We start from the raw sequence: 15,976 nt of genomic DNA, 5'->3' as shown, positions 1-15,976 counted from the left end.
CCATTGGGCAGAGGGTAGAAATTCCAGCTCCCTGTTCAAGGCTCACTGATGCCACCTTGGTTAAGGCAGCAGAATACTGCATCATATCCTATCACTGCCATTCATAGGTGGTAGAAGTTCAGCCTACCCACCTGGCTTCTGGTGATACCACTTTGGTGTAGGAATGAGAGTGCAGCCTGCTACCACCAAGTAGGAGGTGGAAATCCAAGTTTCCCATTCAACTTCCACTGGTACAAGTGTGGAGTGGGAGATTTCCATCATCTCTGGCTAAACTAGGACAGATATTGTCAAAAAGAACACAGCAACGAGCCCCTGATCCACATCTCTAACCATTTATCAGTCAAAGGACATTTGGCCTCTTTCCAATAACTTGGCTATTGTTAATAATGCTTCTTAAACACGGGGGGGGGGGCTGTATCCCTTCAAATTAGTATTCTTGTATCCTTTCAGTAAATACCTAGTAGTGCAATGCCTGGATCATAAGGTAGTTCTATTTTTAACTTTTTGAGAAACCTCCATACTGTTTTCCAGACTGGCTGCACCAGTTTGCATTTCCATTAACAGTTTAAGAGGGTTCCCCTTTCTCTGCATCCTCAGCAACATTTGTTTCCCAAGTTGTTAATTTTAGCCATTCTGACAGCTGTGAGTTTAAAAAATATTTTCTTAATATTCATACTTTTCTATACGAACTTAACTATGGGAAAGAACACCACTAAAAGAGAACAAAAAGAAGAGATGGGGTAGAGTGGGTCTATCACCCACAGAGAAGACATGAATCAGGGGCTCGCTGCTATGTTCCCATCAGGTCCACATGAAGCCCGGAGGGGATGATAAGTGAGAATGAGTCCAACCCCTGGCCATAGGAACATCAATCTCTGTTCTAAGCACCTAGGCACACACCTCTCTCTTCTGCTGACCTCTGCTTCATCAGGTAAGAGAATTTGATTTTCCCCACTCTCCTAACCAGTGGTATGATGAAATTTTATCTTTTACCTTCCTACAACCACTGCCATCCTGCATCCTACTCATCTTCTCATACCATATACACTCTCCATACTGGGAGACGTGACTTCACTAAAATGAGGAAAGACATGTAGGACATGGTCTGCATATTAACACATCCTAATTAGGTCCTGCTCGACACCAAAACCAAAAAACAAAACAACAAAAGGCTCATTTGTCTCAGAAACGCTTAGCTCTAAACGATCTGAGGGACCTAAGGCTCCTTCCACTTAACATACAAATTGTCAAGAACCTGATGCTGCCCCTCCAAGATACTGCCTGGATTCTGGGGCACCAGTAGAGAGACAAAGCAAAAGAGGACTGTGAGGAGGATAAGAGGGAGAACTTAGAGAGCCCTCTAAAGTAGCCATCAGAGGAGCTTCTTTCAAGGACAGACCTCAAATGCAAGTGCAAAAAAATGATACGGGAGCAGAGCTTGGGTTGTTCAGTCAGTTAAGCATCTGCCTTGGGCTCAGGTCATGATCCCAGGGTCCAGGGCTCAAGTCCCACATCGGGCTCCCTGCTCAGCAAAAAGCCTGCTTCTCCCCTGCTTGTCCTCTCTCTCTGCCAAATTAAAAATAATACACACACACACACATTTATTTTTTTTAATGATGTGGGACATTTCTCTGGCTATCACATGAGTTCATGATCCATCTCAAGTTTAAGATTGGGCTGCATTTCTGCCTTTTTCTCCTTCTCATTCCCTTAGTTTGTACACAAATTCAGAACTGGAGAAAACCTCAGCCATCCTCTTGTTCCACCCCTGTGCTGTACATTTAGGAACATGAACCCTGGAACAGGGAATACATTTGCTACATGTTCAAAGGACATGGACAAGGATCAAGGCCTCCTTCCCAGCTTAGCTCCTCTGTTCTTTAAGCTTGTGTCTAATCCAAGTGAAAGTGAGGAGATTTGTGTTTTAATCTCTACTTCCCTCACTCTTGTCTGTAAAAATGAAGAGTATGATTATCTCTTCTTTGTGCCTCTATTTCCCCAAACATAAAATGCAAAGTTAGAACCTAAACAATGAAATGCTCCCAGCATTGGTTTATTTTTTTTAACTTGTCTATAAAGGATTACTTATTTGGCATTAACTACCCTTTGAATTATTTTACAGTATTATTATCATAACCCCATGTATATTTTAACAGCTGCAGGAAGAAATGATTCCTTTCAAGGCTGTCTAACTCCCTGGAAAGAGTATCACACACCTTGTCTTCCTTTGAACTCTCCACTTCTGCCCCCTCCTTGAATTTTGCCAGAGCACTCTTGAGGTCCTGAGATGTGTAGGTGTTAGTGTTGATGTCCAGCCTGTCCAAAGAGAAGGTGAGAGTCACCATCTTTCCCAAGGAAAAAACACCCCCCACCACCACAGGAGCTGGCACTCCAAAACAAGGTAAGCCAGGCCAGCTCTAACTCAGAGTGCACCACTCTAACTTTGACTTTGGTCAGCCACAAGCAAACAGGAAGTCTTATCTTGAAGCTAGAGGAGAAAATACACAGTTGAAGATGGGGTCATTTCATGAAAGAGGAGGAAATGCCATGGGGCAGACAGAGGCCTACCATGGAGAGAGAGCTCTCAGCCAGCTACACAGGCAGAAGTATGTCTGGAATGTCAGTGTGATGCTGTTCTGGCAGCATGTGACAGGAGGACCTCCTGGAAATAGTGGGCACAAAGGGTATAACAAGCACCTTATTTATATTCTTCTAGTAAAGGGGGACCTGAACACCCCCCTATATGGGCCTGGCCTGATTTCATAAGGCAATCTTTCTTCACAAAAAAAGGCTGGATAAAATCACACCTTTAAAACCAACTCCTAGGGGTGCCTGTGTGGCTCAATGGGTTAAAGACTGCTTTTGGCTCAGGTCATGATCCCAGAGTCCTGGGATCAAGCCCCGCATCAGGTTCTCTGCTCAGCAGGAAGCCTGCTTCCTCCTCTCTCTGCCTGCCTCTGCCTACCTGTGATCTCTCTGTCAAATAAATAAATAAATAAATCTTTAAAAAAATAAAAATTAAAAAAAAAAAAAATGAAACCAACTCCTGGGCACAGAGAAAACGCAGGAGGTATGTGTCAATCTGACCAAGGAATAAGTTTGAGATACTGAGGACTAGACACAAAGCCAACCACCTTCCAAAGTCAGCCTCTGAGGAGAGGGAGGAAAGAAACAAATGTGGATGTCATTTCAAGAACTTGGCGAAAACTCAAGTGGCATCTTCTCAAAGCCCCCTGGAGCTGATCCAAGCCATGACTGTTCTTCTTGAGAGAAGGCATTCATGGGATGGGGTGGGTTTTGCCACCAATGGTGACTTCTGATCAGTGAACAGAGAGGTAAGACTAAGAGTAACATAGACAAAGGAAGTGTGGAATGTGGTCTGTGCTTGACAACACTATCCAGCTCTGGGCAGGGGAAGGGGGTGGCGGGGTGGTTTAAGGATAGCCCAGGAGATATATACAGGTGGGGAAGGAAGGGGCTAACAGGCTGCTCTGGGCAAGATAAGCATATCAGTCTAAAAGTCAAGATGTCAGCAGGCCTTAGTGCCTATGAGAGGCACATGCTCTTAGGGCTTTGCTCATTTAGTCTTTGATTCATCCTAGAAACCCCTTAGAGCCCTAAGAAAAATGCTTGTCTTCTCTAAACCTCAATCTTCATAAACTAATTAATAATAGCTAATCACTCCCATTTATTGAACACTTAACCATGTGTCAGTCACTGTTTTAATCCTTTAGAAGTATTATTTCATTCAACTGATTACCACAATCCTACAAGGTAGGGAAGATGACCCCTCTTTCAGAAGAGCATCACCCACTGACAGTAGCATGAGGAAGCCACTGCCCTGCCCCTTATCCCTAAAACAGAGGTAAGTATTTGGGGGCACAGCCTGAACGGATTACCCCCTCCCTCCTCTAAGACTTGGTCGGAACAAATCCCATCATGCTAATACCTCTATTCACTGCCTTAAGTGCCGCTCTTCCAGGCCACTTGCCATCATCCATTCTCAGCCCAACCTACACACACATACAAGTGTGCGCATGTGTGACTGCACATACAGACATCAAATCATCTTCAGCTGGTATGCCCACTTCATTCTTCACTCAGAAAAATAGATGCTATCATCAAGAACATCTTCATATTCCACTCATCACCTCTATACACCAACCTGCACCAAATATACACTGTCTGCTTTCCCCTCTACAGCGAAGGGTAACAGTGTCCCTGCTCCTATTAAACTTATGTTCCAGATTCCACTTCTCTTTTCAAAAGTTTTAACTCCCATAATTATACTTCTCTCTCCTGTCTGCATCTTCATTTTCTCTCTCTGGTTGGATTATTCCTTTGAATATACCAACACTCTTTTTGACTCCAGGGTCTCTAATTATCATGCCATTCCCCTTCTCCTCAGAGTAAAACTTTATAACACATTGTCTTCACTCACTATTCTCATCTTCATGACTTCTACCTACACTGCCATTTGCTCTAATCCGGATTCAGTTCCCACAGCCTACTAAAACTTCTCATCAAGATTACTAAAGTAATTGAGGACCAGATCCCATGGACTCTTCACTCATGTCAATCTCCTTAACCACTGTGTGGCATTTACAAAGTTCACCCCCACCTTGTTGAAATACCCTCCTTCCTAGCTACTTGTTACTACATTCTACTGCTGCTTCCCCTTCCTTCCTCCTTCTCTGACTCTTTTCTTGGTTCCTCATCTCCTACTGAACCCAATATACTTGATTGCTTTGGAGTTCAATCCTGAACAACCATCTCTATTTCCACATTCTCCACAAGTTCTTTTAAAATACCTGTCAGGCTGGGCACCTGGATGGCTCAGTTGGTTAAGCATCTGCCTTCAACTCAGGTCATGATCTCAGGGTCCTGAGATCAAACCCCACGTCAGGGTCCCTGCTCAGCAGGGAGTCTGCTTCTCCCTCTTCCTCTGCCCCTCCTCAACCCGCTGCTCATGCTCTCTGTCTCTCAAAAAATAAAATCTTTAAAAAAAATTAATTAAGATAAAATAAAGTATCTGTCAGGCAATGATGTCCAAAGTTATATCTTTGACCAATCCTCTCCCCAGAGTACCAGCCAGACTGTGGTACAACTAACTGATGTATCATGGATCTCAGATATTCATCAGGTACCTCAAATTTACTACATGTAAAACAGAGGTCTTGATGTTTCTCCCCATCAATCTGCTCCTTTCTCAATCTCTTCTATTTCAATAAATGGTACTTCTAAGAACCTACTTGTGTTAAATCCCAAAATGAGGCTTTATCTCAAATACCTCCCCACTGCCTTCCTTCAACCCCTAAATCTTTATAAGCAAGCCCCCCTGGCACCACCTCCAAATTAAATCTCCACACCCAACCACTCTCCATCATGACACTATCTAGACTAAGCCACCATTATAACTTACCTGATCTACTGAAATGACACCCTAATTGTTTCTCTGTGCTTCTTCTTTTGTCCATCCTCAATCTACTCTCCATACACACAGCAACTAGACTGAATTTGCTAAACTACATCATATTTGACTACTCTCCCACCCCAAATCCTCCACTGGATTTCCATTACAATTCTACTTAAAGGAAGACAGCTCAACATGCACCTCCAAACTTCACATGATCTGGCCCCTCATGAGGCCACTCTCCAAAACCATCTATTATGCTTCTTTCTTCTCCTACTCTCTAGTCACTCTGGTCATTTTCCTATTTCCCAAACTTGATGGAGTCTCTTCCTTGACAAAGCTGGAGATTCTCCTTTTTCTCTCTGCCTGAGATGCTCTAACCTTAACTCTGTAAAATTAACTCTTTGCATGACTAAATCCCAGTCATTTTTCAGGTCTTGTTTTAAATATCACCTTAATGAGACCTTCCAAAACCATCCTATTTAAACTGGACTTCCCTAGGGACTAATTACCTTGCTTATTTCTTCCCTACTTTCTACCACTATCTGTAATTATTTCTCTTGCATTTTTATTTTTCTGTTTTTCTGCCTGCCAGCCTAACACTAGCATCCTGTTTCATTTACTACTGTATCTCCAGTACATGGCACATCTGCACTCAACAGGTCTTTTATGAAATTAATGAATGGAGCAAGGAAATGGCTCTGTCTTTGGCCCACTCCCTTAATCACAATGCTGTATTCTACCATGTTAAATGCCCAACTCAAGATGGGAAAACCTGATTGTACACCGTCCTTCATCCCTCTGAACCGAAGACAGTGATTCAAAGAAGATGGTTGTTCCAGGGCAAAAAAGACTGATACAATGTTGGGATGTTGACAGGGATATGAACTAAAACCAGTGGAGATGACAATGCCTAAGACATAAATAGCAAGAGAAAACCCAACTGCTAGGAACCAAATATACACTGAAGGCAGTGCCAGGAGAGGCCTCTGAAACAAGTCAGAGTCAGATGCCTTATCCCAGATTTTAGAGGCCAGAGTCATTACAGCTCTAGTTAGCAGTGTGGCCAGTCATATATCCAGCAGAACTGGTGGACAGGCTGCCATGGATGCTAAATGGACAGGCTGCCATTGCATGCTAAATGAACCGTACCCATCTCTCCTTAACCAGTGGTTCTAAACTCAGTGATCATCAACCTCTTTGACAATCTGATGGAAAGCTGTGGGCCTTGTCTTCTTGTCCCCTGAACAGAATGAGCAGATAAGCAAACTACTCTAAAAATTGTGGAAATGAACCCTGCCCTTTAGCCACTATTACCATTCTGGTACTGAAGAGCCAGGAAGACAATTTTAAGTAGAACTGGAGGAGCCCAAGATGAGGTCCACAGCAGAAGGAAGAAGTCACCATCAGAGGTGGCCAGAGATTCACTGAGTTTACAGCAGTGAAACCCACACCACTTTGTCCATGATTCTGGTTGCTGTTTAGACAGGTTTGCTACTACTAATAAATGTGGAGAAGGAAGAGGATATGTCCAATATACCCTGGAGGCTATTCCAGACCAGAACCCTCAGAAACATTCTGAAGGAGAAAAGTAAAGAGGCAGAAATAAAACAGATATCTCTCTCTTATGGTGTGCCTATTACAGACCACATGAATAATTTTGATTTCTAGCCTAAAAAGATAAAAGCAACTGACAAAGCATTTAGCAATCTTACTGAAGATCTATGGTAAGGTACTGGAAAAAGAACTTTCCACAGTACTAAAATCAACAAATTCCAAGTTAATCAAGTTCCTAATTCAATATTCTTAAACCAAGAATAAAATAAGCTTTTTATTTAGAAAATAGGACTTGGCACAGAGGTGATAAAAGACCTCCTGACGTACTGTGAGACACTGATATATGTGTGCATATATGTGTGTGCTAGGGATGGAGGGAGCTTGGCAGGGGTTACAACAATGAAATTTTATTCTTTCTTCGATGGTTGTGAGAAATTAATCATCATATGGCCTCCAGGTATAAACCTGTCAAGAGAGATGGGGAAGATAAAGATCCTCCCCAGTTAGGAGTGACTGTGTGGAGGACAAATATCCTTATCACAATATATAATCAAATTTTCTAACAGTAAAAAACACCCACATCTGAGCAGGTTGCTCTGTGGGGTTGTGGGTGCCATAGGACTGAAGGTACATATGGACAGGCTAAATAACCTTTTGTTGAGTACATCAAAGAAATGACTCAGGTTAAGAATTGGGTCTCTCCTTTAACTTCTGGCTCTTATCTAACTGTAGAATATGGTTGAAATAACGAAAATTCAAGGACTGAGTAACACTAACCCAGCTCAATCCATTATTGACTGTCAATACTTGCATGCATTTAGAATAGGGGCATCAACTCTTTGTTATGACCACATAATATTTTAGGTTTTATGGGCCTTATTCGTAATCATCCCAACTAACTCAACTCTGCCAGCTAATAGGAAAGTGGACACAAACCATACATAAATGAATGAGCATAACTGTGTTCCAATAAAACTTTATTTATGGGGACGCCTGGGTGGCTCAGTTGGTTAAGCAGCTGCCTTCGGCTCAGGTCATGATCCCAGCGTTCTGGGATCGAGTCCCACATCGGGCTCCTTGCTCGGCAGGGAGCCTGCTTCTCCCTCTGCCTCTAGCCTGCCACTCTGTCTGCCTGTGCTTGCGCTCTGTATCTCTCTCTCTAACAAATAAATAAAATCTTTAAAAAAAAAAAAACAAAACAACTTTATTTATGGACACTGAAATCTCTAAGAGCTATGAAATACCATTCTTTTGCTATTTTCCAACCATTAAAAAATGTTAAAAACAACTTAGCTGTGGGCTGCACAAAAATAAGCAGCAGTCCCAGTATGGCCCACAGCCCATAGTTTGCTGGTCCCTGTGTTAGAAACCTCATGATTGGTATTTACGACCTTTAAAATTACCCAAATCTAGCAGCCCCTGCAAACCCCATGTCTCTTCCTCCCTCACATAAAAAAGAACTTGCAAGTAGTACTTACTAATTCAAAGCAAAGAATAGAAAAATAGACAAATTGCCCAAAATCAAATACTCTAAACTGGTTATTAAAAAATAAAGCAATCTCTTACCATTGGAGAATTTTTATCCTGCAAGAAAGCCTGTTTAATATGGACTAACAAGAGGAAAAGTTAGTCTGAATTAAAGACTTTAAAATGCAATTTTATTGTTCACCAAGGAAGTATTACTGCAAAGCAGAAGGCCTAACAGGCCTGTTTTAATGAATAGATGACTCATCTGTAATCAGCACATTAATTGTTGGGATTCAAATGGGTGCTCTTAAAGTACTGGGAAAAATAGCTTCATTTTTAAAGCAGGTTAAGCATTCCCCCTACAGCCCTTTCTAAAGTATCAATTTGCTTTGCAAACCAATTCTTTCTGTAGATTCTACAAGTAAACTTCCACAAAACCTTGACAGATTTATCACAAATTCTAGACTACTAAACTTCAAATTTTTGAAAAAGCCACAGGAATTTGGGTAAGAAACATTTTATTTTCATTACTTTCAGTATTACAAAATCAATATTGTCAACCTCCCAGTCCCTAGGGTCATCACTGTACCTTCTGCCTTTTTTCAACCCTTTCAAATTACTTCGGAACTTGTCCTCTTCTTGAAGTTTCACTTCTCTTGCCCCAGTCTGGAGATTCAGCCGCACATGGGATCCTGCAGGGACAGCCTGCCCTAAAAGCCAAGAAGAAAGAGGGCTCATGAGGCAGACAGTCCTCAAAGGGACAGTGCAATGGAATGTTTGGCTAACATTGTGTTCCACTGCCTGACTCCATTCATCTCTCTAACACACACACATACCTCACACATATTTTCTCCTTTTGCTAATACATATCAAATTAAGGGAATGAGGCAGATGGGCAAGGGCATCTGCACTTCAATCAAGAGACCAATAACTCCAGTTAGAACCTGCATCTTTAAGCTATTCTGTTTTCTTTAAACTGAGCTATAATAAGCCTTTCTGTTAATGTGCAGGTGAATAGTAAATACTACTCACCCTTAAGGATGTGGCTACATCCCTGCATCCTTCAAGACATGCTTCTTGCCCCTCCCCAACAATCCCAGACAACCCCAGCGAGCTTGCCATTCCACCAAGCTTAGACCTCACCACCTTCTTCTATTCATCATCAGGCTCCCTCTGTGAGGCTCTCTCCCTGATGAGCACAGGGACTATATCTCTTCCTATTTTATTTCCCAAGCCCCCAGACCAGGGTGTGATTGGAAGGTAAGAGGATAGAGCAAGCCAAGGAGTCAGGGAATGGAATCAACAGAAACTAGAAACTAAAAATCTATGCCCAACCATCTCAGAAGAAATAATCCACTAACTGAAAAAACAAGTAATACAGTGTACAAAATTACTCAAAGACAGCTGAAAAGCAGGTGAAGACGCTACAAAAAAAGAACTACAGGCCGGTATCTCTGATGAACTCAGATGCAAAGATTCTCCACAAAATATTAGTGAACTAAATCCAACAATACATTAAGAAAGTCATTTACCATGATCCAGTGAGATTTACTCCTTGGGTGCACAGGTGGTTCGATATTTGCATATCAATTAACGTGACAGGTCACATGGACAAGAGAAAGCATAAAAACTCATTTCAAGAGATGCAGAAAAAGTATATGACAAAATAAAATACCCATTCATGATAAAAACCCTCAACAAGTAAGATCTAGAGGAAACATACCTTAATATAATAAAGCCCATCTATGAAAAACCCACAGGTAATATCATCTTCAATGCGAAAAAACTGAGAGCTTGCCCCCTAAGATCAGAAACAAGACAAGAACATCCACTGCTGCCACTTTCATTCAACAGAGTGCTGGAAGTCCTAGCCACAGCAATCAGACAAGAAGAAGAAATAAAAGGCATCCAAATCAGTAAAGAAGAAGTAAAACTTCCACAATTTGCAGATGACATGATACTATATGTAGAAAATCTTAAGACCACCCTAAAAAATTACTAGACCTGATAAATGAGTTTAGTCAAGTCACAGGATACAAAATCAATATACAGAAATCTGATGCATTTCTATACACTAATAATGAAGGTCAGAAAGAGAAATTAAGAAAACAATCTCATTTATGATTGTACCAAAAATAATAAGATACTTAAGAATATAACTAAACAAACAGATGAAAGACTCATACTCTGAAAACTGTAATACTGATGAAAGATGTCAAAGAAGGGACCGTTGGTGGTTCAGTCGGTTAAGCGTCTGCTTTTGACTCAGGTCATGATCCCAAGGTCCTGGGATCAAGGCCCACAACAGACTCTGCTTTGCAGGGAGCCAGCTTCTCCCTCTGCCTGCTGCTCCCCGTTTGTGCACTCTCTCTTTCTCTCTCTCTTTGACAGACAGACAGATGGATAGATAGATAGATAGATAAGACATAAACAAATGAAAAGCTATTCATTCCATGCTCATGGATTGGAAGAGCAAATATTGTTACAATGTCCATACTACTCAAAGAAATCTACATATTTAATGTAATCCCTAACAAAACACCAAAAGCATTTTTCACAGAGCTAGAGCAAATAATCCTAAAATTTGTGTGGCAACACAAAGACCCCAAATACCCAAAGCAATTCTGAAAAAGAAGTAAACTGGAAGTACAACAATACCAGATTTGAAGATATACTACAAAGCTGCAGTAATTAAAACAGTATGGTACTAGCACAAAAATGGACACAGAGATTAACAGAATAGTGTCCAGATAAACCCACAATTATATGGTCAAGTAATGTATGACAAAGGAGGCAAAAATATACAGTGGCAAAAAGACAGTCTCTTCAACAAATGGCATTGGGAAAACTGGACCCCCTTCTTACCCTATGCACAAAAATAAACATAAAATAAATTAAGAACCTAAATGTGAGAACTGAAACCATAAAAATCCTAGAGCAGAGCACAGGCAGTGATTTCTGGCTGTAAGAACATTTTTCCAGATATGTCTCCTAAGCCAAGGGAAACAAAACCAAAAGTAAACTACAGGGATTAGATCAAAATAAAAAGCTTCTCCATAGCAAAAGAAGCAACAAAACAAGATGACAACCTACTGAACAGAAGATATTGCAAGTGATATACCCGCTAAGAGGTTAGTATCCAAAATACATATGAAGAACTTACACAACTCAACACCAAAAGAAAACAAATAATCCATTTGGAAAATGGGCAGAAAGCTTTGCACTAGTGGTGGGGCAAACTGCTGCAGCCACAGCGCCATTAGGAAACAGTACAGAGGTTCCTCAAAAATTAAAAATAGAATTACCATGCAATCCAGTAATTCCACTATTGAGTATTTACACAAAGAATACAAAAACACTAATTTGAAAAGATATATGCACCCTTATGTTTACCACAGAATTATTTACAATGGCCAAAATACGGACATAACCCAAGTGTCCATCAACAGATAAATGGATAAGAAAGATGTGGTATATATATATACAATGGCATATTACTCAGATATAGAGAAGAATGAAATCTTGCCATTTACAACAACATGAATCTAGAGGACATAATGCTAAGTGAAATAAGTCAATCGGAGAAAGAGAAATACCATACGATTTCAACTCATATGTGGTATTTAACAAACAAAACAAACAAGAGACAAAACACTAGACTCTTAAATATAGACAACACACTCACAGTTACTAGAGGGGATGTGGGTGGGGATGTAGGAAAAACAGGTAAAGGGGATGAAGAGTATACCCATCATGATGAGCAAGGAGTAACATAGAGACATCACTATATTGTACACCTAAAACTAATAGAATACCATATGTTAACTATACTGGAAATAGAGAAGAATTTTTTAAAACATTGTTTAAAAAGCAAGTGTGCAAGATCACATACTACAAACAGATTGTTACCCAGAAACTACTATATACCAGCTACTGTGGCAGGTTCTAAGAATACAAAGAGGAATGTTAATGGCCACAGGGATAGAAAATTTTAGGGAAAGGGTTCAAGATATTAGAAATCTAGATGAAATCCTGCTCTGTGCTTTTTCCTGCCAGAGGATGGCATGGCCTTGCTGATGTTGAATTTGATTCAAGGATCAAAAAAGGATGACAATACTTTAAAAATTCCTTTAAGGGAAGCATATAGCATGAGTTCTCTCAGAACTTAGACCAGGTAAACCTTAAGTATAAAAAGGTAATGAGGTAGCAAGATTTCAAGTTTTCTCAATTCTGGCAGAACCACAGTGAACTCCAAGTTCTACTGACCACTGTGTCTCTACCAGAGAACTAAAAGCCAGGGAAATACCATGCCAAGACAAGCTGTTCGGTTCCTGTTGCCCCCACTTCAGTAGGGAGTTTCTGTATCTTTGGCTAAAAAAATTAATGGGAAATTAAGTACATGAGTATATGTACATTACCATCTTCTTCTAACCTCAAAATCAACCAAAATGCTTCAAGGTTAAAAAAAATACATGCCCAAAGTAGAGTGGGGAAAACTTTCTCTGGGGAGGCTTCCTGAATAAGGTTAAACTAGTGGTTGAATGAGGCAAAAAGGCTGGGAAAATAGGGAATCCAAAATAGAGCTGTGCGTGCAAAGACTCAGACACAGAAACTGACAGGCTACCTTCAGGCAGCCAGGAGCAAACGAATCAGGGAGAACTGGAAAGACGGGAGGCAGCTGAGGACAAGATGAGGCCAACTGGTGGCAACAACAAGGAACTGGCAACTTCTATGCTTTTCCAGGATCATGGGGCAAGAGGTATCTTCTTCACCATTAATCTCTCCATGTGTGAAGGCAAGAGGTTGTCTCACCTGGAGAGATCCCAAACTGACAAAACAACAGAGTATCTTTCTAGCCTAAAGGCTAATAAGCAGGCCATCCTTGATATTCCCTTTACCTCACCATCCCCCATACCCAATGCATCTCTAAAACCTAGTGATTTTTCCTGTTACAACATCTCTTGAATTCATTCTGTCCTCCTCACCACTGCTCTTGTCCAAACCATCACCATGTCTCTTCTGGACAGTGCCACAGCCTTTCCGTGGACTCCTTAATCTATTCTTAGCTCCTGGTCCAATGTTCTTTACAAACAACAGTTTGAGGGTTTTTTGTTGTTGTTGTTGTTGTTGTTGTTGTTGTCGGTGGTGGTGGTGGTGGTGGTGGTGGTTTGTTTTTTTAAATACAAATCTGACTATGTCATTACCTTGTTTCAAACCTTTTAGGGGCTTCTGACTTCTCTCAAAATAAAGTTGAAAGTCCTCATGGTGGTCAATGAGGCCCATTAGTATCTAGCCCCTGCCTGCCTTTTCAGCCTTGTCCACTCTCTATTCTCCTTTTTCCATTCCATGAAAGAAGCTTGTTTATTCCTACCATGGGGCCATTCCACTTGCTGTTCGCTTTGCCCAGAAGGCTCTTTTCAACTCCAGCCTCCCTATCTCCTCAACTTCCCAATCCCAGCTAACAGTTACTTCCTCTGAGTGGTATCCTCTATTTTCTCAGACCACACCCGGCTGATCCTGCTCCCTACATTCATTCGCAGCACCACGGACCGCAATCAGTGGTTACAGTTTAGCGTTTTTATTCATCTGTTAAAAAGAAATGGTCACCATTTTATCCCCAGGGCCTATCCTATGGTCTAGTACACAGCAAATCCTCAATAATTATTTGCTGAGTAAAGATTAAAAATGAAAAAGAAATCCTAACTCATCTAGAGGTGTGTGGAAAGACCAAAAAGGATTTTTACTAGCTCAAGAGGATTCAAAATAATTAGTCATGTTAATAGTTTCTTTTGTAGTAATACTACTACTAGTAATACAAACAAGAGTAGCACTTTGAAATTTCAGACTTTTGATCAAAATTAGAAATGGACAAGGTGAAAAAAAAGTATGTGACTAATAGTTTCAAAACATAACAGGTTATATAATATGCCAAAGTGGCCAAGGAACAGACTAGAATCTTATGTGAATCCACTTATTTGGGGAAAATTCCAAAATTACTCCCTTCACATAAGCCACCACAGGGGGCAAGAGCAACCACAATAGCATTAACTTAAAATACAGGTTACGCTCATTTAAGATACACAAAACCAGCAATGGCAGCAACAGAGGCAGCAGAAAACAGAATATTTTAAATGTTTCCACCCCACTGGGAAGAAGGCCAATTTAGCATGCAACTTGACCTGCATCCTTCTAGAGCCTCTATGAAGGGACAGGGACACTCAAAGAGCAGAATGGATACAAAAAGTCACAAGGTACATCCAGGTCAAGAGTCAGCAATTGAAAGGTGGAAGGCAAGGGGGAAGGCAGAAAATATGACAGGGATCCAGAAAGGCCCCTCAAACAGGCCTGCAAAGCCTACTGTGACAATGTCCCTACTACTGGCCCTCTGGGGACAAACCATGGCCTGAATAAACAGTCTCTGACAAAAGGAAACACTGTCCAAATTAAGTAAGGCCACATCATACTTGAATTTTGATGCCCACTGAGAATCTGTCACTGACTTCAATCATAGTCCAAGACCCAGGTAATAACTCTTGCTTTTCTATGGGGGAAAATCTGTGGTGGACTACATTATTGTCACCAACTGTCCCCCACTTTGCCTGTATCCACACCCTTTGTCAGGACCTTGTAGCACCACCTACCATGGTGGAGTACTTTCCTACCCCTTGACTCTGGACTTTGTTTATGATGTGCTTCAGCCAGTGGGATGTCAGCAAATATGCCATAGCGATTTGAAATGTGCTTATATGTTTTGCTAGTCTTTTGGAATTCTATCATCATCATGAGAAATGTTTGCCAGCATTCTGGTCTGAGAAGGATGAGACCCATGGAGCAAATGTGGACCCCAACTGCAGAACGGAGCTAAGCCCAGCTGAGCCTAGCCATGGTAAACCAGGTCTAGCTGATCTACAGACACATGAGCAAGAATAAAAGACTGGACTTCTTTTATAACTTATTACTCTGAACTACCTTTAAACATACACAAAAATTGGAAAAATAATACAATTTCCATATATTGCTCACACAGCCTTCCCCAATGTTAATAGCATTAATTTAACATAATAACATAGTCATAGATAACTATCCCAACTGGGAAATTAACAATAATGCTAACCAAATTATAAAGATCCTTTTTTAAGCCTCAGTGTTTCCACCATGCCCTTTTTTGTTCCAGGATTCCATATCACCTTTGGTTGTTATTTCTCCCCTGTTTCCTGTAGTATGCAAGAATCCCTCAGCCTTCCCTTGTCTTTTATAATCCTGACATCATCAAGGAATACTGATCAGTTTTTCAGGACTGTTTGGTGTCTTCTCATGATTAAACTGAGGTCATTCATCCTTGACAGAATGGCCAAGTACAGGACACGGTGTTATTCTTGGTGCATTATATTGCAAAGTTTGTGGTGTTAATAATCTTATAACTAGTGATATCGGACTTGATTAACTAATAAAAAGTAGTACCTACTGAGCTTTTTATACTGTAGTAAACAAAAATCAGAGCAGACTACCAAACTGAAAAGAATAGCTTGGCCACTTCTC

The 15,976-nt window shown here is 40.9% G+C and overlaps 1 protein-coding gene across 7 annotated transcripts in view; it reads right to left on the bottom strand.

Moving 5' to 3' along the window:
• The window catches only part of SIL1 (SIL1 nucleotide exchange factor), a 214,102-nt gene that overhangs the window by 80,400 nt on the left and 117,726 nt on the right, over window positions 1–15,976 (bottom strand). For all 7 annotated transcript variants that reach the window (XM_032336565.1, XM_032336566.1, XM_032336567.1 and 4 more), the window contains 2 exons: window positions 9,027–9,147; window positions 2,217–2,316 (listed from right to left, as the gene is read on the bottom strand). In XM_032336565.1, the coding sequence (XP_032192456.1) occupies window positions 2,217–2,316; window positions 9,027–9,147 (221 nt within the window). The remainder of the gene's footprint in view (window positions 1–2,216; window positions 2,317–9,026; window positions 9,148–15,976) is intronic.

The sequence above is a fragment of the Mustela erminea genome, chromosome 3, assembly GCF_009829155.1.
Source record: "Mustela erminea isolate mMusErm1 chromosome 3, mMusErm1.Pri, whole genome shotgun sequence".
In the NCBI taxonomy this organism is placed as follows: Eukaryota; Metazoa; Chordata; class Mammalia; order Carnivora; family Mustelidae; genus Mustela; species Mustela erminea.
This window is presented reverse-complemented; position numbering and strand designations above follow the sequence as displayed.